Raw genomic sequence first — 22,217 nt, forward strand, 5'->3', positions numbered from 1 at the left:
TGCAGTAATCAGGCATACAGAATACAAGAGTAAGTTCCTGAAAATATCCAAAATTAGTCAGGAAACCATATCCTTCACATCCTTAATGCTTGGAAGAAAATACCATTAGGAAATCAGAAAATACTGATCTATGTCATTCATGTCAGGCTCACATGCTGTAGAAAAGGCAGCTGTAAGTATCAAATACTATAGCTAAGATCTAAAGAATAAAAAAGAATATTTAACACTCATTTTAAGAGTAAAAAATTCTCTGATATTGTTTCCCCCTTAACCTGAAGCCTATTTCATTAGAACTCTAGACAAGTCCCATCTTGATAAAAGCTCTAAAGTGGAACAAGCTGTCATGCCCCGGAGTGCAATAGAAAGACCCATTCACTCTTCATTTTATCTTTCACTTATCCCAACTAACCAGTTTGAGACAATACAAGTGCTCTCTCAACAATACCTCAACAACTAGTACTAACTGCTCACAAAAGTTGTCCTCAGATCTCTAATTTTGAAGAACTTCAGAAGATTAATTAATAATATGAACTACAGTCTTTTTCCTACCCTGACCCTGGAACAGCAAATTTTGATTCATCTATTCTTTCCCATTATAAAAGGTTTCTGTCTGACTTTACTCATTCTATAGCTGACTTTCATCCATACCAATTCCAAAATTCAGGTTATATGGAAGAGCATATTTTGCAATATTTAGAGCTTTATCCAACTTTCAGTTGAATACACTAAGCTAAGCATTTTTTGAGAAATGTGACATCTGCAATACAAAGGAGACAAATTCAAAGGAAAACTAGGAAGGACAACAGAGAGGAGGACATTTGGACTCTACATAATTAGCAGATAAAAAATACACATACTTCTGCCAAAAAAGAGGCAGACTTGTCTGAGACTATGAACGATTCCCCTAGGGCTGAGAGACTTCTGGAAGCCTGCCCCATCTAGAACAATGTGGACAAGTGAATGTTGCTTCACAAAGGACAGGCGATTGGAAAAGTCCCAGAGAGATGAGGAGGGTCCTCTAGGCAAAGATAATGGGCCGGGAGATTAGAGGACAGAATGGAGAAAAGTGAAGAAAAGAAAATCTAAAAATAAAGTTCTTTAACTTATGACATTTATACAACACAAGAAGCTGATGTATGATGTACATTAATCTCCTATTTATGTAAATATTTCATACTAATATCACTGCCAAAACCCCTAACAAAATATCTCCCTAAAAGGGGTGGGGGTGGGGGGGGACAACTAGAATAAACTGAAAAAGCCAAGACCATACTTCTGATCATGTGTGCTCCTTTTAAAACTCATTTTCTCATTGACAGCATTATTGTTTTGTAATTATATTTGACTATTTTTGTAAGATTCTAATAGTCATTTCATTGCTTAAAAAAAAAAAATCAAAGCCCTACCTGATATTAGAAGAGCTCCCTTTCCAACCATGTAGCCCAGAATGAGGGGTCCCAGATAGTACGTACTAAACTAGAAACATACCAAGATTTGGTCCTTAATAAGTTTAGGAAGTTATTCCCAATAAAGTGAAATACCAAGGACTCTGCTTAAAATTGAACTAAGCTGATTTTATAAAAATGCTAAAGCCCAAATGTTAAAAGGAATCTTAATGCTACAAAGTCTGTGGTGATAACCGAAGTCTCTCTGAGAATATTTGACTTTCCAAAGTCCTCATAATCTGACCTAATTGAGCTTTACCACTTTTAATGAGAAACACTAATACTATACTTTAGGAGTTCCCTCACCAAGTCAAAGATAAAGTGTTATCTTCAGTGGTTTAATTCATTCCCATACCACCTCACCAAAGAGAGCTTTCTTAAATAAATACAAAGAAGTCATGCTAAGAAGCCACTGAGGTAATATCCAATTTGAATTCTAGACTATCAGAAGATGTGCAATTACATTTCAGAAAGGAAAGGAGCCCTTCTATTTTAACTTGCATTGTACTCTTCCTAGCAGACATGCATAGGAATGATGATGTTAAATCTAATTAGACACAGATTTACTGTTTTCCCTACTGCTTTCCCATATTGCTAATATTATAAATAGTATGTGCTTTAAAAACTGTAATAGGTTCATTGTAACTACCAAATTTAAAATGCCAGAAATCTATTTGTTGGGGGAAAATGGCTTCTAAGTAGCTGCAGAACTTGGCAGAGATACTTTTACTGTTAATGAAAGGTCACTACTGTGGACCAACAGACAGCCCAGCAGTAAAGAGGTCTGGAGTCAGACTGGCTGTTAGAATCTTGGCTTCACCTCTCATCCGCTCTATGAGTGACCTTGGACAAATTACGTAGGCTTTGAGCCTCAGTTTTTCATCTGTCCAGTAAGGATAAAAACCTATAGCCCTCACAGTTATTGTGATAGGAGATAATAAATGCACAGCACCTGGAATAGTACCAGCATTTAACCTTAAGAATTTTTAGTTACTATTTTTACTATTTTTTAATTTTATTTTTTTACAGTTAAATGAAACTGCTCAGCAAAAGTAACTAGAATAACAGCTTCTTTGAAAGACATCAGTTGACTAAACTGTAATTGAGATTACTTTCTCTCTGTACAAACAGTTGCTATTTATATCAGAAATGTCCTCCCACAATGCAAACTCTACAGACTTCTAGCACAAGAACAGTGATAATCTGTCTTTCAAATATATTTTTAAAAGCCCCATATACAAGAAACTACAGTACAACTAATAGAGATCCAAGTTCAGCAGCTAAAGCAAGAAAAATAATAGCATTAGTTTCTTTTAGGTAAGAAACTCAAAATATTTTCTACAGTACAAAAACTGTTCACATTGGCTATTTGATATTTTGGATCCCTCTGAGAATCTGATAAAAACTATAGACCCCTGCCCTGGCTGGTTTGGCTCAGTGGATAGAGCATCGGCCTGCAAACTGAAGGGTCCCAGGTTCGATTCCGGTCAAGGGCACATGCCCGGGTTGTGGGCTCGATCCCCAGTGGGGGGCTTGCTGGAGGCAGCCGATCGATGATTCTCATCACTGATGTTTCTATCTCTCTCTCTCCCTCTCCCTTCCTCTCTGTAATCAATAAGAAAAATATTTTAAAAAATAATACATAATAAATAAAAATATATTTTAAAAAAAACACAAAAAACAACAACTCTAGACCCTGACCCTAGAAAAACATGTGGATACACATAACTGTTCCATTTCAGGGGATTAGTGGTATACCTTCCCCATATTCATTCATGGACCCAGGTTAAGAATTTCTATTACACTTACTTAGCAAGTTTACATGGTTTTAAACTATTTACCACTAGCAATCTCAAAGGGCAATTGTGATGCAGTTTTTATTATGCTATTGTAATATACAACACAAACAATACAATACATTGTGGCCAAAATGACTTGACCTGATTTTCACTTATTTGTGTGTGTTTTTTAAGAACTAGATTATAATTACTGAATACAACTGATCTCCAAATCTCATCAAGCAAAAATTCTAGGACACATTTTCTCAGCTTTCCTTATTATATGATGGTGCCAACTGGACAATTTAAAGATCAGCATCACAAAAAAAGCAGTAACAATTGCATGCTAAGCAATAAATTGCTCTCAATCCTAGACACTTTCAGACATGAATTTTCCTTTAGACTAAAAATACTTCAGTACAGATGCTGTAAAAAAAAAAAATACGATAAGGTTAGCAAGAAATGGTGGGCAAGGTGAAATAGAAGGAACGGGACTGTGGAAAATTTGAAGTCATTCCTCTATCACAAGTAAAAATATCCCCTGGATCACAAAATTATTGAAACATATTAACTTGCCTAAAGCTGCCTGAATTAGCCCACATACCTGATCATTATAAAACCTTAATATACCTTAGGGTGATGTATATATTTTAAAACCAAAGATATTCAAATCCATCAAGAAATGGCTCTACATTCCCTTGAGGAATCTCCTCAAGGGATAAGCTTTTATAAAAATATTTAATGAGAAACAGAAGTGCTTAGTGTGGCTGTGTCAGACACAGGAATTAGGATTTGAGTCACTTGCTGTAATTTTTTAAACAAGTGTTATTTAAAAGAAAATTTCATAGGTTTAGTTCTTTCTTTATGTCCACATTCTCTCACAAAGAACTGAGAGTTGGTTATACAAACACAAATACCACCAAAGGGTAAAATAAATGTTGAGGGAAACTAATAAAAATATAGTTAAGATATAAACTCTAGGGTTCATATTGGTCCATGGAAAGGCAAACCATCTGGTCCTGCCCAGTTTCTAGAGCTGGGTCCCTATCAGCTTAAAGCACTGAGAGGAGCAAGGTCAATCATAAAGGTTGGCAGTATCCAAAGAGAAAAAATACCCACCAGGAGCACAATGTTTCCTAACAGTTCTATTTCCATCACTTCTAAAAATGCCGTTAACATTTACAGCCACCCTTTCTATCCAATGGTTAAAGTTTTACAAGATGTAAAGTCAACTGATATAAATGCATCCACTCGGCCAAAGCGCAGACAACAAGCCTGAAAACTGGAGGGCCTGGATTATTATAGACAATTTTGCTATTGCTCTATTTTGGTTTATTTTGGGGAGTAATTTCAGTAGCTTTGAAACAAAACAAAGAAAAATCCCACTCAATCAAAGAGCAGGAGTATAGCAGTAACTAAGAGGAAATCTGCCATATACGTATAAATACTACAGAAATAACATAAGGCCCAGAGAAACCAAAGAGTATAAGAAACGTTATGAGACAAAATTTTCACTTTCAATCTCTAAGAAGTAGGCAATAATAAATGACTTCAAATTGAAATAGGCAGGACTTAGGTCACATATTAAAACAATTCTAGGAATGCATAGATTATCAGTATTAAAATAATTGGTCTATAAATTCTTCTTCTCTGAAAATAATAAGAGGAAAATGTCAATTATGCCTCAATAAAGCCAAAACTAAAGATAAATAATAATAAAAAGAGAAAAATATACAGTGGCCTTTCTTAGGTTTTTTAAAAATATGTATGATCCTGCCTTGAAGAAGGAGGATTAAAGTTATCTATCCTGGTCCCTTCAAGAGCTCACCAGTTAGCAGGTTAACAATTAGAGTTTAAAAAACAAATCACAGCCCGGCTGTGGTAGCTCAGTGGATTGAGCGTCGTCCCATGGACCAAGAGGTCCCAGGTTCGACTCCCAGCAGGGCACATGCCCGGGTTGCGGGCTTGATCCCCAGTAGGGGGTGTGCAGGAGGCAGCAAATCAATGAATCTCTCTCATCATTCATGTTTCTATATCTCTCTCCCTCTCCCTTCCTTTCTGAAATAAATAAAAACATATTTTAAAAAAACCACAAATCACAAAATCACCACATTAAATTCTTAATCAACCAACAAGGAAGCCCTCAATCCATTGTAAAACAATACAGAACTTTATATTGTAAGACAGTATATACATTTTAAAATATAAAAACCTGCTCTAAGGCAAAACATTCAAACTTGACTCAGAACTTTTGTCCTTAAAAAATTTAACTGAAACTATACAAGTTGAACGGGCAATATGTAGAATGCATTAACATTCTTTCTTCACTTACCTGGTCTTTCTCATGGGGTAGAAGGCTGACAGGTGGAAGCGAGGATGGGAAAGCACTGGGGTACTTGGGAGCCCCTTTGCCATCTGAGCTTCCATAATTGACCCTGTACTGCGGTCCATCTTTCAGTAACCTCCCATTGTTCACTGCGCGTTTGGCCCCCAGCCGCAGCCGCTGCTGAAAGGCTGGGTTGTTGGTGGTGCTTGTGAGATCACTTTGATTTCTGAGATACTTCTCTATGTTCTTCAGGGAGGAGCCATTTGGCTCCTCAAGTCCTTCAATTGCTCTCCTTAAAAGTTTGTTCCAATCCACATTGCGAAGATCATTACATGTTCCTCTAGACCCCTTGGTTGACTTAGGAAAAGTGCCTGGTTTAACTGCTGAGAAGCGCCCAGGGTTGTCTGGGTCCTTATAGGAGGCAAGGCCTTTGTTGGTGACTTTGAGAACGGAGCCATCCTGAACACTGAGCTCCAGCTGCTCAGAGACTGTCTTCTTATCCAACCCATGGGAAGTACTGACTGCATGGCAGATTCTCTCTTCAGAGGGCCTTTGCTTTTGCTTTTTTATTTTCTGTATAGCTTCAAGAATCCACTCTGTATAAAGTGGGTTTGCAAGTTTTACCATGGTTGACAAATGACTTCTTCAATACAAGAGTTACCCATAGAGGTTCTCCTTGTATTTAACAGAACTTGCACATTTAAAAGTCATTTACAATTCAACAAACGGGCAGAGTACTCCAAAACATATTAAGCAACATCTTACAAACATCCATCCTTAATTGATTAAAAAGAGGACCAACAGGCAATGTTGATAGATGTCTTATTTAACCAACAGGAAAGACTGCATTCGGGCGAAGAACATCTTTATGTAGGAAGTCAAGACCTTGAAGGATAAAAAGGGGGGAAGGCTCTTAATAAAGAACTTCTAAAAATAAATTAAAAGACTCTTTAGTATTACTTTTTCCAATGCAAAATGATCCCAAAAGTAATAACAGGAAAGTACTATCTAACAAAGTCTCAGTGACTATATTTTCCAACCAGAAATTGGGTCTCAGTCTGAGAAATAATTTTTTTTTTAGGATTTTTCACTTATTATTTAATGAGGTCACTTATGGGGCATTTAAGAGATCGCATCTAAGTTATATATTTAATGGGTAACCTTTATTGAAAGTAATAAAAATACATGAAAGTGGTTCAAGATATATGTCTATCATAATCATAAAATCAACATCAAAGAATAAGTCTATGATACAAAAAAATCTGATGGAAGTACATTAAACTTACTTTAAGAAATCTTAAACTTAAAAAAAGCAATAATCCTGATTCTTCTATTTCAGCTAGATATTATATTTCTCAAGCCTCACACATAAGAAAATTTCGCCCAGCTGGTGTGGCTCAGTAGTGGAATGTCAGCCCATAAACCAGGAGGTCACAGTTCCATTCCTGGACAGGGCATATGCCTGGGTTGCAGGCTGGGTCCCCAGTAGGGGATGTGCAGGAGGCAGCCAATCAATGATTTTCTCTCATCATTGATGTTTCTAGCTCTCTATCCCCCTCCCATCCTCTCTCTAAAGTCAATAAAAAAATAATAATACAGTAGCATAACCCTTTATCTTTTAAATAATGTAGCATTCTAAGTATCTTACTACCCAGTTAACTCATGAAATTGTTCAATAAAAGGAAGGATCATACAAATCTGACTGCAGGGAGACAGTGGTATGTATTGTTCTCTGAGATCCTCCTGGTGTACAAAAATCATCCTGGACCTCTAATCTGGTATTAAGTACACCTGCAAAGATCACCTGGCCTAGGAATTGAGTCAAATCTGGGCTCTATCTTACTTCTGCACTAATAATATCCACATCTTAACTCTTTTTATAGTTTTAAGTTTAAGACTGTGCTCACATATAACTTGTCATTTAATCTCTAGGATAACTCTAGATTCAGGGGGAGATGGAGCTGAGGTTCAGGGGAAGATGGGGCTCACTCAAGGTAACAGTCAATAGTAGACGTAAGGCTCAAATGCCACATTCTAACATCTAAGTCCAGCACTACCTTCACCTGAGCCATAACTGCCCGCTCCAGCCAGTTCTGCCTCTGCAATCAGGCCAATGGTATGAGTGCCAGCTACACTAATGTCTAGCAGAGAAACCCTGGGAAAGTGACTTCAGTTGCAGTCACTTTATTTTTAGGGCACTAATAATATATCCCTCACAGAATTATTGAGAGAACTAAGTGAACACATTACTTAATATTCAATATAAAGTCATCACTTCCACCAAATGTGATGTCTACACACTGAAAAATGTCTCATAAAATAAAAATTAAAGTTTTAATGTATCTAAAAAAGATTTAGTGTACCTAAAAAGAGGAAATTAATGTTTTCCTCAAAACTTTATCCAGATATCCTGGAAAATATAACATTTGCTCTCAAAGATTCTGTCGCTGAAAACAGTTGGGCCATTGACCTATACTTTAGTCAGCTTGAAAGAGACACTTGAAAAAGGATTGTCCTCACCCTGGCCAGTTGGCTAAGTGGTTGGAGCATCGGTCCAAGAACCTAAGGGTTGTGGGTTCGATTTCTGGTCAAGGGCACATATTCTAGGATGCAGGTTCAATCTCCTGCCCAGTCGGGCCACATGCAAGGCAATCAATCAATGTGTCTCTCTCACATCAATGTTTCTCTCCCCTCCCCTTCCTCCCTCCCTTCCACTCTCTCTAAAAATCAGCAGGAAAAAAATATTCTCAGGTGAGGAGCTAAAAAAAAAAAAAAAAGAAAAAAAGAACTGTCCTCTTTGCAATCAGTAAACTGTATGTTCACTCCATTTCCCCCCTCAGATTCAGAAACTTGTAGCTGAAGGAACCTTAGAGGTCATCCAGTCCAACTTCTAGTTATCCAGTAAAAGGTCCCTTGTTTAATATCCTAACACATGGGCCATAAGTCTCAAAACACTTCCAGTAATTGAAATTTGTCACTTTTTTCAAAAAATATATTTTTATTGATTTCAGAGAGGAAGGGAGAGATAGAAACATCAATGATGTGAGAGAATCATTAATCGGCTGCTTCCTGCACGCCCCCTACTGTGGATCAAGCCTGCAACCCGGGCATGTGCCCTTGGCTAGAATCAAACCTGGGACCCTTCAGTCGCAGGTGGACACTCTATCCACTGAGCCAAACCATTTAGGCCGAGAATTTGTCACTTTTTGAGGAAGCTCATGCCACTGAACAGATTTAACTGTAACATATTTCTTATTCAAAGGGGCCAAAATCTGCCAACTAGTCCTAGTGTCCCTGGAACAATCTCAACAAATTCTTATTAATTCTTTTTTTTTTAATATATTTTATTGATTTTTTACAGAGAGGAAGGGAGAGGGATAGAGAGTTAGAAACATTGATCAGCTGCCTCCTGCACACTCCCTATTGGGGATGTGCCTGCAACCAAGGTACATGCCCTTGACAGGAATCGAACCTGGGACCCTTGAGTCCACAGGCTGATGCTCTATCCATTGAGCCAAACCGGTTAGGGCCTTATTAATTCTTTAATAAGACAGGATTTCCAATATTTGAACATTGAAAACCACTACAATCAAACCCCATTCTACTTCCAGCCCCTTTAGACCACTCATATCCCAGAGCCTGAACACCTCCACCTATCACATGGTTTCCAAGCACCTCCTTCTTTACTGCTCTCTGGCAGTCTGGGCATTATCCAATTATAAATGCAATCCAAGGTTACGTGAACTTTCTTAGCAGCCGTGCCACACACTGGCTATGCTAAGCATGCCGACCAAATAGAAATCTCAAATCTTCTTTCAAAAATGCTCTCAAGCTGAATCTCCATGCTCTTTTTTTGTGCAAAATTAAATGCTGAGATTTAAATTTCACTACAGTTCAAGTTAATCTTATTGGTTTAAGGTTATCTTCCAACCTATTAAAGACTGCTTTGCTTGATTCTGTCATCTGTCATCTGCAATTCTAATAAGCATGTCCCTCTGTGTCATTATATAAATCTTTGACAAAAATGTTAAGACTTGTAACATGGTGTATTTAAGAATGCAATCATAGTGCAACCATTTTCACGACAGAACACAAGAATCGTTCTGTGTTAGGAAGTTTAGAACAGGAAGCTGACCTTTCCAAAGTAAAATGGTTTGGGGCAAAATTTCATTAGAAGACATTTTACTGTGTCCAAGTAATTATTTCATCTTTCATCATTTATTCAAGATGAATCAACTAATTTAATTTGATTCCACAAAATACAAATGCAGAAAGCAGGAAAAGAGACCACAGAAAAGTATCCAATACTGCAAAGTTGCTTTCAGGCATCTTGATTACACAAGCATATGAGCATACATTTTTAAAACAAAACGTATTTCATAACTAATAAATGCCCTAAATATACCTTCATGACAAGCTGTTACCACAGTCCTTACCCACAATCAAAAGAATCATTCATATCTATTACCAACACATTTCACTAAGACTGACTTTTTATATCTTAAAAATATAAAAAGGGAAAATACCAGAATTGGGACTCCAAATGTTTTAATAGTCCATGACAAAAAAAGAAGATTGTCCAGATCTTCAGGCAAATCTGCCAAAAGAAAAAAAGTAAATGTTAATTTGGGCACGAGGACAGCCCTTAAATTCAGCAACCAGCTAAGACTCTCCGCGCTATTCAATACACACAGCTGCAGTGAGTTAAGTAATTAGTACACTACCTTTGGTGATGCATTCACTCTTTCACATCACTAACGAGTATTTAAGAACAGAGGGTTCGGGACAGGAAAGAAGTCCTAAAGCAAGTGACTAAAAAGGTAAATTTTGCTCTTCTTTAAAGTCACACCTGTTTTCCAAATGTTAAAAATCAGGTATGTGATAGGGAATAATCTCATCAAGGAAGGGAAAAAAATTCTATTACTCTAACAGCCAGGCAGGTATAACATTTTTTTCCTCTGGGAAAAAAAATATAAAAGAATCAAACATTGTTTAAAAGTCAGTATTAACTTTCCCAGGCAATTTTCACTATTTGTCCCAAAGGTCACCTGGCATCTTGGCACTGATTGGTATCAAGATCAGGCCTATTAACTGCACCTAAGAGGGATGTACAAGTTTCCACGATAGTAAGGATGTGTTTACACAGGTCATATTTTAGGACAGTAGTGATCATTTTTACTTCAAAGGCAAAAAATAAATTTAAAACAACACTGTGAATAACTGCATCTTATACAAACAACCAAGCAACCTTAGGTCCCCCTTACCCCTCCCCCAGCCACAGATACACACCCGGCTCCTCAATTTAATCTCAAAATTAGCTCTCATCTGACACCAACCAACAGAGTTAATTAGGCAGAAGCAGATGTAACTCAGCAGCTCTTCGCTACAAGCAGAATCAGTGTGTGTTTTTTTAACACACACATAGCTAGGAGAGGAGCAAAATCAGAAGTCTCTTATCTGTAGCCAATTCTTGACTAAACACATGTATATTATCCACTTTGTATATTATCCACTGGAAATTTTTTAATTTTAGGCTGGTTTGTTTGATTCCACTGGCCCCACTGTAAATTGGTATACCCTAAGAGAATAGATTGAAAATCAATTTAAGTCTAAGCAGTATCTAACTAGAAAGACAAATCCATAGCAAAGAAAATGCATAATTCATTCAAAAGCCAAATAGAAATGCTTTTTTTCCCTCCTGATCTGGAATTACCCATACCACTTCTCTTTTTCAGAGCACTAGGATTTGTTTTATATGCACTATCAGTGCAACCCTAAAAATCATTCTCTTTTCATTTTTTTTTATAAAAACTTGAAAGTTGGACTAAAAGGCTATCAAAAAAGGACTGAATCATTTCAAATTAATTTTAGAGACTCCTGCTACATCAAATTAAATTATTCTACTTTCTGAGGTTTTGAATCTCTTTATTTTTAACTACAAAATAATATCAGTAAATTATATGGTTGTATCATACAATCATAATAAAACACTTTGCATCACTCATTACAAACTATTCTAAACAGATCTAGAGAAATGCTTAGTCCAACACTGAGTGTTTGGCTTCATTAGTATTACATAAATATCAGCACTGTTCAGAAATATTCATGTCAGCATAAGAGGAGTCAAAATACCCGGGATCATAAGTATTATGTGAAGCTTCCTCCAAGCTTTTACTAAAGCTGTGTGTTGTTTCAAAAATCAATGTCATAACACTGGAGTCATGAGATTATAGATGAGCCAAAAACAGTGGTAGAAAAAAATAAAGATTAATAATAGAGTTTACTCTTTTGTCATCTAGAGTTTTACTTGCTAAGTTATTTTTAGCTCTCACTTTTATATGCTCCTGGAATTTTTCATGGCCTATTATGTAACTGAACAAGGATCCACAAATCTTAACAGTATCTTCTGAAACGGAACATAACACTGCTTAAGGGAAGGGACATGAACTTCTTTTCTTCTATAACCGTCCAGAACAGACTTTTGGCAGAGCTGCTCAAAATAGTGTCCTCGGTTAACAAATATCTGCTGTCTGACAACATCCAACATCATCCATATGGTGATATTTGTTAACTTTCAAGTCCTGGATGCAACTATGTTCCCTAAAATTACTGCTTGAGGCCCAAAACATAGGAATTGGGAGGTAAGATTATAAATACTAGTCAAAGAGAGATCAACCAAAGGACTTATATGCAAGCATATAGGCCTAACCAATGGACACGGACAACAGGGGGGTGAGGGCATGAGTGGGGGGGTAGGGGGTAACGTGGGGATAAGGACACATATGTAATAACTTAATCAATAAAAAATAAAAAAATACTAATCAAAGAACAACCAACAAATACTTAACCCTTTGAGTGCCAACCAATATCCTAGGAACTATGCTAAAATTGCCAAGGCATTTTTGCTGATTTTATAGCAGTTTAGGGAAAAAATTATGAATCGCAAGTAAATGAAGTTACATATTCAAAAACTTAAGGAAACCTTTACTACACTGACATATTTAGCAATATCATCATCACTAATAAAAGCAGACTTAGAACTGGACACCATTTCAAAGCTTTGATAGAGCTCCCGGCACTTTTGGCGAAAGACAGGAGGAGCGCTCCCCGGCACTCTAGGGGTTAATGGAGGTGGTGTTCTTCTATGGTAAGTGCTATGGGGTAAGAAGCAATTAAGCACTCTTTGGTGGTGCCTCAAAAAGTTAAACATGAAATTACTATATGGCCCCACCATTACACTTCTAGGTATATACCCCAAAGAAATTAAAGTAGGTACTCAAATAGAAAACATCTACAAATTCCTGACAGCACTAGTCACAATAGCCAAAAATCCAAAACAGCTCAATGTCCACCAACCAAAGAATGGATCAACAAAATGTGGAATCTATCCTCACACTGGACTATTACTCAGTCATAAAAAGGAATGAATGCATGGAGGAGGCAACCAATCCATGTTTCTCTTTCTCTCTCTTCCCGCCCCCCTCCCCCCCTTCTCTCTGCGGTCAATTTTAAAAAAAGAATGAGGTACTAATGCAGTGATGGCGAACCTTTTGAGCTCGGCGTGTCAGCATTTTGAAAAACCCTAACTTAACGATGGTGCCGTGTCACATAGAGAAATTTTTTGGCCCTAACCGGTTTGGCTGAGTGGATAGAGCATTGGCCTTCGGACTCAAGGGTCCCAGGTTCGATTCCGGTCAAGGGCATGTACCTTGGTTGTGGGCACATCCCCAGTGGGAAGTGTGCAGGAGGCAGCTGATCGATGTTTCTCTCTCTCTCATCGATGTTTCTAACTCTCTATCCCTCTCCCTTCCTCTCTGTGAAAAACCAATAAAATATATACTAAAATTTTTTTTTGATATTTGCAACCATAGTAAAACAAAGACTTATATTTTTGATATTTATTTTATATATGTAAATGCCATTTAACAAAGAAAAATCAACCAAAAAAATGAGTTCGTGTGTCACCTCTGACACGCGTGTCATAGTTCGCCATCACTGTACTAATGCATGCTACAATGTACAATGTGGATGAACCTCAAAAACATCTTGTGGCCCTGGTCAGTATAACTTGGTTGGTTAAGTGCTGTCCCATGCATCAAAAGGTTGCCAGTTCCATTCCTGGTCAGGACACATACCCAGGCTGTGGGTTCGATCCTGGTTGGGGCAGGTGCAGGAGGCAACCAGTTGATGTTTCTCAGTCACCTTGATGTCCGCCCCCCTGCTTCCTCTCTCTCTAAAATAAATACATATTTTTAAGAAAATTAAAAACATGTTGTGAAAGAAGCCAGACACAAAAGGTTACATATCATATCATTCTATTTATATCACACATTCAGAATAGATAAATCCATAGACGGAACATGGATTGGTGGGGCCTGTGGAAGGGCAGGGTATTTTGGATTGATGAAAATGTTTTAGAACTAGGTAGAGGTGGTGGCCACATAACACTGTGAATATACTAAATGTCACTGAATTGTTCACTTTAAACTGGTTAGTTTTATGTTATATGAATTTTGCCTCAATAAATTATTTTTTTTAAAGAAACAAAGCACTAAACTATAATAATACCAACCATTTTTTGACAAGTACTATGGGCCCGGCACTTTACACAGATTATCTGTAAACCTTAAAACAACCCTGTAGGGTATCAAAAGAAAAACTGAGACCTGATCTGGTCAAGACCTCAGACCACTAAATCAAGAAGGATTTTAATTCAGATGCTAAAACCAAAACGTTTCCCCTCCCTCCACTGGTTTTCAACCTGGGCTCCCTGAATCTCTTGTGAAAAAGTGCCTTGAATATCACCTGCCCCTTTTGGGTTAAACACTAGGGCCACCACCCCCTTGCACCAAAATAAAGCACCTCCAACTTAACTGCTCCATATATAAGATTCACTTAAAAGAAAGGTTTCCCCTAATTACAGAAGAAAAGAAGTCTGGAAAAAACTGTGACTATACCTTGCGCAATGTGGACAGGTAGAACAACCCTTGGATGGATGGGCCTTAACTGGACCTTGAAGAACTTGGACCACTGCCTGGTCTCTTCACCCAAATTCAAATCCTTAGAAGCCATACTGTTCTTTGTCTAACAGGAAGCTTTTTGCTTTCTTACTATTTTGGCATTCATTTTCTATTTTGCATTATGCTTATTTGTGTACTGACCTCTTCTCCCTTACTAGATTATAACATTCTTAAGAACAGGATTCAGTTGGGCCGGAGTGGCTCAGTGGTTGAGCTTCAACCCATGAACCAAGCCCAAGGTTCAATTCCCTGTCAGAGCCCATGCCTGAGTTATAGGCTCAATCCCAGTAGGGGGCATGCAGGAGGCAGCTGATTAATGATTCTCTCTCTTATCATTGATTTTTCTAGCCCTCCCTCTGAAATCAATAAAAAAAATTTAAAAAAAATAAAAACAGGATTCAGCCTGGCTGATGTGCTCAATGGTTAAAGCGTTGGCCTGCACACCACCGGGTCTCAGGTTCGAAATCCATCTGGATTGCAGGTTCTTCCCAGCCCTGATTGGGGCACATGCAGGAGGCAACCAATCAATGTGTCTTTCTGACATTGATGTTTCTCTCTCTTTCTTCCACCTTTCCCTCCCTTCCACTCACTCTAAAAATCAATGGAAAAAATATCCTCTGGTGAGGATTAACAAAACAATAACAGGATTCATGGATTTCCCAAGACCACAACTTGAACATAAGAGGGGTTCAATTTCTATTTGTTAAATGAATGCATCAGTGAATGAATGAAGGTAATCTAGAAAGCACAGAAGCTGAGAATGAGCTGTCAGACAAAGTGACACCGAGTCCATGTGCATGGCTAGAGAGTGTGTGTTAAAGAGGAATAAGAAATAAAGTTGGGCCCTGACCGGTTTGGCTCAGTGGATAGAGCGTCAGCCTGCGGACTGAAGGGTCCCCGGTTCGATTCCGGTCAAGGGCATGTACCTTGGTTGTGGGCACATCCCCAGTAGGGGGTGTGCAGGAGGCAGCTGATCAATGTTTCTCTCTCATTGATGTTTCTAACTCTCTATCCCTCTCCCTTCCTCTCTGTAAAAAAATCAATAAAATATATATATATTTTAGAAATAAAGTTGGCTGTGACAAAAGCAAGGCTGAGACATGTGAACATGACAGATGAAGTAATGTGAAGCCACTGCAGGAATAGTGACCCTATAAGACATAGTGGAGCCCTAGCCGGTTTGGCTCAGTGGATAGAGCGTCGGCCTGCAGACCGAAGGGTCCCAAGTTCGATTCAGGTCAAGGGCACATACCTGGTTGCAGGCTCCTCCCTATTCTGGGCCCTGGTTGGGGTTCGTTCAGAAGGCAACTAATTGATGTGTTTCTCTCACACTGATATTTCTCTCTGTCTTTCCCTCTCTTTTCCACTCTCTCTAAAACAGTGGTTCTCAACCTTCTGGCCCTTTAAATACAATTCCTCATGTTGTGACCCAATCATAAAATTATTTTCGTTGCTACTTCATAACTGTAATGTTGCTACTGTTATAAATCGTAATGTAAATATCTGATATGCAGGATGGTCTTAGGCGACCCCTGTGAAAGGGTCGTTTGACCGCCAAAGGGGTCGCGACCCACAGGTTGAGAACCACTGCTCTAAAAGATCACTCAAACTCGTGCACGCACACATTGTTAAATGTTTGAATCACTCTGGGAACAGTATCCATCCAGTACAGGATGGAGGGAAGGATGACTGAAGAGACAAACAAAAGCAATGTTGTATTTCATTTCTCCAAACATCAATCTGGTTCAACTTATATTTATATATCTAACTAAGCAGCAAGCCCCGAGTAAGTACTCGATACATGTTAGTTTAATTGAATATTTAATTCCCCATCTTTTTAGAATACTACTACTTAATTCTTTCTCACTACTCATTAACATAGAGAGATTTTAATTCTTAAGCTCATAATGTTTTCCAAGGATTTCTAAGAGGCTAAATCACCATGAAAATTATCTTTTCAACTAATATTATATTAATTAGAAGTTTAATTTTTCATGTCATGCTCTCCTAGTTGACAATATCCTTGTTATGTCATTAAACTATAATTGTGTAAATCTGCTTCAACAAACAATAACTGAACCATCAATAAATTATTATGGCTTCCATAATCCCTCGCAAAGATTAGTTTCAACATCATCATCATCAATTAGTAGAGACATGTCCCAAATCTCCTGGTGAAGCCCATGAATTAGGTTTGCACAGTCACCCCTGCACTTAAGTGCTCAATAGTTTCAGTCTCTAAACTTTAATCACACTGCAAAGAACCTCGTAGGAAATCTGATCCCTTGTAAAACAGGATTTTGGAGACAAGATGCAAAGTCACTTGAAGTCGTCGGGCCTTTGGAGCCAGGATACACTGATTAGTAATGATGTATATAACTAAGCACTTTCACTTAGAAATAATCAACTGAATTTAGAGTGTCTTTTTCTTGGCCTTTAAAAATTTTCTATTCAATCCTAGATTTCTTCCTGATTACAAATTAGCTTCAGCGTATTTTAATGACAAGAAAAAAATATGACATCTAAATTTGTAAAAGATTATCTTGAAAACACAGACCACTTAACTTTATCACTTTATGTCTTCAAACAGGATATCCAGGATAACCTGGAAACAAAGTAGGGTTCCCCTCTGACAATCTCAAGAAAATTAAAGATCCATTTTTTTAAATGAATACTTGTACATACAGACATTTGCATACAAATTCAAGGGCTTTCAGAGAAACCTCTATTGCCCATCCAAGGACCCCTTAAGGTCCACTGTCTGCTCTAACTTTACCTATTCTAAATTTTATTTTTTATACACAGAAGTCAATAATTTTATCTAGTTTCACAATAATTGTCTCTATATGCTTTAGTTAGGATGATGTTAAAAGTAATGTTATTCTCATCATTTTGAGATATTATCAAATAGGCTTCTGAAGTCTTATTCAATAAGGTGTGCTATGATGGGATGTATCTAGAGAGTTCAGGAATCAAGTCCTCACTTTGCTAGCTGCCCAAGCTGGGGGATACTGGACATGTTACTTAATCAGTCTAAGTCTCAAGTTTTCTCATCTCTTTTTTGTAGAACTGTAAAGAGGAATACTTGAGATAACAAATATGAAAGAACCAAGGATAGTGACAGGCACATAGCAGTAACACAATAAAATGCTAGCTCATAAAAGGAAAAAGGGCAATACAGTCAGCTGGAGACCTGTAAAATCTAATCTGGCTGAACTTGTCTATATGACCACTTTCTCCTAAGAGACAGGAGAAGTCAGCACCTGGTTCTTAGTTATAGTTGCAGAGAAGTAAAAAGTCAAGACAGAAAACGGAAGAAAGAGAGAAAAAATAAAAACAGATTTATAAAGGTGAGGATGGGATCAAGAAGACTATTTTACTTATAATCACACATCTTTTAAGGTCGATAAAGCTGTTAGAAGATAATACTATATAGAATATCTACTTGACCTAAGGGTAGGAAGAGAGTCTTAAAACAAGACACAAAAAGCACTAATCATAAAGAAAAGACCAATAAATTTGACTCCATTAAAATTAAGAACTTTGGTTCATTTAAAGACACCATAAAGAGAGTGAAAAGGCAAACCAGAGAATGGAAGAAAGCATTTTGCAACATACACACGAAAAGGCTTTGATTCCAGAGTAAATAAAGAATTTAAAAAAAAATAGGGAACAGACTTGAACAGGAACCTTATAAATGAAGAAATCCAAACAGCCAACAAAAAGCTGTTCAACCTGATTAATATCAGATAAATGCAAAGTTTACTAGATTGGCTAATTTGAAAAGCTAACAAGACAGAGTTGGAGAGGCAATGGGAACTTTCATATATCCGTGGAAGGAGTGTAACCTGATATAACACTTTGGAAAACAGTTTGGCACCTAGTCAAGTTGAAGACAAGCATAACCCCATGACTAGGAAGACTGTACAACTCATCATCCAAATCCAGATATTTTTGAGAAATAAGGGTGTTATACTGATTACAGTGGGACAACAGGCATAAGGCATGATAAATGGTCACCTATGAACAAGCAATTTCATTCCTAGGTGTACACCTTAGAGAAACATGTACACATGTGCACCAGATGATGGGTAGAACACTCATAGCAGCTTTGTTCACAATTTCCCCAGACCAGAAACAACTTAAACATCTCGCAAGGTGGAAAGGATAATACAAAAGTTGTGGAGGATTGTGGGAGTCCTATATATAAAGGTGCTTAAAGGTGCTTTGGAAATGCGAATTAAAACATTATAGGAAAGAGCTCTAGACAGTTTGACTCAGTGGATAGAGCGTCAGCCTGGGGACCAAAGGGTCCCAGGTTCGATTCCAGTCAAAGGCATGTACCTCCTCCTCAGCCTGGGCCCTGGTCAGGGTTTGTGCAGGAGGCAATCAATCGATGTGTATCTCTCACATCGATATTTCTCTGTCTTTCCCTCTCTCTTCCACTCTCTCTAAAAAATCAATGGAAAAATATCCTCAGGTGAGGATTAAAAAATAAAATTAAATTTTTAAAAAAAAGCATTATAGGGAAGAAATAGCCCTTCATCACACTTCTCCCATCCATGTATCATTTCCTATTCTGCAAGCAAAGAAATGATCACTACAGCTCACACATCCCTGCTTTCATAAAACAATTTCCGTTTCTCTCACCTTGTACAAATACAGGCATCTATATCCAGAAAAACTGAAGGTATTTTGCCAGGAACTAAGAGACTAAAAAGTCTCCTGTTAGGAATCCTGGCATTTAACAAAACCAGATCAGTTAGTTAAATTAAATCTTCTAACCGGTACATGAAAGTTCCTTAAGTACATTAAAATTATCAAACTTCCTCAACTACCTTCCAATACTCACCCTATTTTGCTTTCCTTCATGTTATGCATTACATCTGACAGTTTCCACCTTATCTTCACAAGTAGCGCATGACAGAAACATTTGGTATAACGGCAATGACACAACATCCATGCTACTCGGAGGCCTGGGTATGGCTAGTAGGCAAAATTTGTCATTACCACCAGCCAGTCATTCCCCTAAGTCCCTCTTTTAATGTTAAAACCTCCCTCTGCTTCTGTTTTTTTCTTTTTTTTTTTAACCATCACTTTGCCTCTCCAACTTTCAACCCTAAGTAGATCTCAGGTAAGAATCTTATCCTTTACTGAAACATGCAATCTTTCCTTCTCAAAAACATAAAAGGATTGTCCCAATCCATTTTGATACATGTGTGAAGAATTTATGAATAGCAAAATAATAGGGTGTTTTATTTCAGGGCTATCCCAGAAAATCTAGGGTACACAAGTAAAACCGGTAGAATGTACTTTACTCATAGTCACATCAAAAACAAACAAACCACACACACACACCATTTTTTTTTTTGAGAACCACAGAACTCTATCCCACCATAACTAATTCCCATATGCTATACTCCCATCTCCCGTCCATATGAAAGAGTGTTCATATACTCTTTACCTTGAATTTTCTGGTACCTCCACCCCAAACATTCTTGGTTCACTGGTTTCTTTAGCATATCCCAACACCCCCTCCCAACTGCAGGGTTTAAACTCTTTCCTGGGGGATTTGTAGCCCCTCTTCTGCCTTGCCCCTAGGCTCCCACAACTCCCTGCACTCTGCCCACAGCAGTCTTCCTGAGACAGACACCTTGTTCCCCTTCTCCTGCCCCACATTGAAGACTCCAGCTCACATTTCACCCAAGAAAGCCAGCCTATCACACAACCCTGCCTCCCAAGCCAACACCTTTCTTTGCCCCATCCTAACTCCTTAGGCAGTCCACCAAGTCACATTCCCGAAGACTAGTGCCCAGCCCCACCCATCTTTCTTCACACCTGCCTCTTTCCACCCTCCTGAACCCTCTATCCCCATGAGATTTTCTGCCATAGGTATATTTTACAACTTCTAAGTAGCCTCCCTTTACAATTATGTCAGCTCTGCCATCTTACCATCTTTCTGGATATGCTCTCCCAAGCATATCCATACCACCCTTCCATGTTTAATGCTTCATAGACCCCTAAGCTGGCAAACCTTCCTATTCCAACGTGCCTCCTTCCCAATACCTCCTTCCCACAACTGCACCTGCTCTTCACATTCCCCCAATACTTGCCCCAATCCAACATCTACTCTGCACTGCTTTCTTGACTCTACTCCACATCCACCACACCCAACCCCACTCTGGCCCCAGATCACTGCAATCTCACCCTCCTGCAGCAGTTCACCCATCTGCAGCCTTTCACCTGCCCTCACATACCCCTCGGTCCCCCTCCACATCTCCAATATTGCATCTCTTCCTACTCTCCCTTCTGCACCAGTTTGCACACCTCATTCCCCCTCCCATCCACGCCCTCACCAGTCCTCACCAGTCCTCCACAGACACCAGCGCCCCCCCACCAATTCCTGTTCCCGCCAAGTTCCCTCCAATCTAAAAACCACTCCAAGCCCCCGCCTCCCGACCACCCGAGCCCCACCCACTCCTAGGTCGCCCCGCCCCCTGCACTCCTAGTCCCGCCCCTTGCCCTGGAGGCCCCGCTGAGGGGCGGGGACTGTCCTTCCTCCCGTTTCCCCGCCCCCTACCGTCACGCTCAGGGGCAGCCCGACCCCAAGCGGCCCCGCGGTGACCCTCGCGCAGAGGCCTGTGGGAGGGGCCTAACAAGCCCCCTGTCCCCCTTCCGCCCCCCTCCCGCTCAGTCTCCACCCCCTGGGAACGCGCGGAGTGGGTGACAGACCTGGCCGCGCGCCACCGCCACCGCGCCTGCCTTGGGCGCTGGCGCTGCCTGAGAAAGAAGCCGCGGCTGCCGCCTGGAGGAGGTGCCGTCGCCGCCGCCACCGTTGCCGCCGCCGCCAGGGGTAGGAGCTAAGCCGCCGCCATTTTGTGTCCCCCTGTTGTTGTCGTTGACATGAATCCGACATGACACTGATTACAGCCCAATGGAGTCTCATTAAACCCGAGCCGCGGCCCCGCCCCAGCGCTGCTCCATTGGGCAAGACCGCAGACACTTAGGGCCACTCGTTGGCCTACAGATCTGTCCGTCACCCACACACTAACCACGCTGCAGCCCATTGGGGCAGGTTCCTGCCGGTCATCTTGGCTCCGCATAAACACACCCCTCGACCCAGCATCCCCCCTCCGGCACCACCCCGGGGGAGGGTTCACTGCCAGTACCAATCGACAGACCTCTGGGCCCGCCTCTTCTGAGCACCTATTGGTCCAGCCCTTTTCTCTCTCCCAGACGCCGCGCCACCTCTACTTCCACCTCCCCGCCCCCTCTACCTCTAGAAATGGATTGGGTCTACTCGCTGGAAAGGCGCTTGGCCTCATTGGCTGCAAGCAACGCCAATCAGAGGGCCCTTTTCCCTCTCCCCTCCCCCACTCAACCCCAAACCCCCTAGCCCCGCAGCTAAAGTTTGTGTGAGAGCTGATCGCTGGCGGCGGCCGCAGGATTTAGGGGTGGGCGCGGGCGGGCGCGCGCGGGCGGGCACGCGAAGTTAAAATTCGAGGTTCTCCATCGTCAACTCCCGCGGTGGAGCGCGCGGACGGGCGCGCCGCCCGGAGCGTTCCATCCCGCCCTCTCCTGCACGCTACCCGGGCCCGTCCCGGGCGACTACTCGCGCGCCCCCTGGCTCGCATCCTTCCCCCCCCCA

The 22,217-nt window shown here is 39.9% G+C and overlaps 1 protein-coding gene across 4 annotated transcripts in view; it reads right to left on the minus strand.

The window, feature by feature from the left end:
* KAT6B (lysine acetyltransferase 6B) overlaps nucleotides 1-21,500 on the minus strand; it is a 180,066-nt gene extending 158,566 nt beyond the window's left edge. Inside the window, exons 1-3 of one of the 4 annotated variants that reach the window (XM_006090229.2) lie at nucleotides 21,302-21,500; nucleotides 10,076-10,146; nucleotides 5,556-6,434 (exon numbers count right to left, since the gene is read on the minus strand). In XM_006090229.2, coding sequence (XP_006090291.1) covers nucleotides 5,556-6,176 — 621 coding nt within the window. In that variant the 5' untranslated portion in view covers nucleotides 6,177-6,434; nucleotides 10,076-10,146; nucleotides 21,302-21,500. The remainder of the gene's footprint in view (nucleotides 1-5,555; nucleotides 6,435-10,075; nucleotides 10,147-21,301) is intronic. The other 3 variants (XM_006090231.3, XM_006090232.3, XM_006090230.3) reach the window with 3 other exon arrangements.
* Between the last annotated feature and the right edge of the window lie 717 nt (nucleotides 21,501-22,217).

The sequence above is a fragment of the Myotis lucifugus genome, unplaced genomic scaffold (assembly GCF_000147115.1).
Source record: "Myotis lucifugus unplaced genomic scaffold, Myoluc2.0 scaffold_69, whole genome shotgun sequence".
Lineage (NCBI taxonomy): Eukaryota > Metazoa > Chordata > Mammalia > Chiroptera > Vespertilionidae > Myotis > Myotis lucifugus.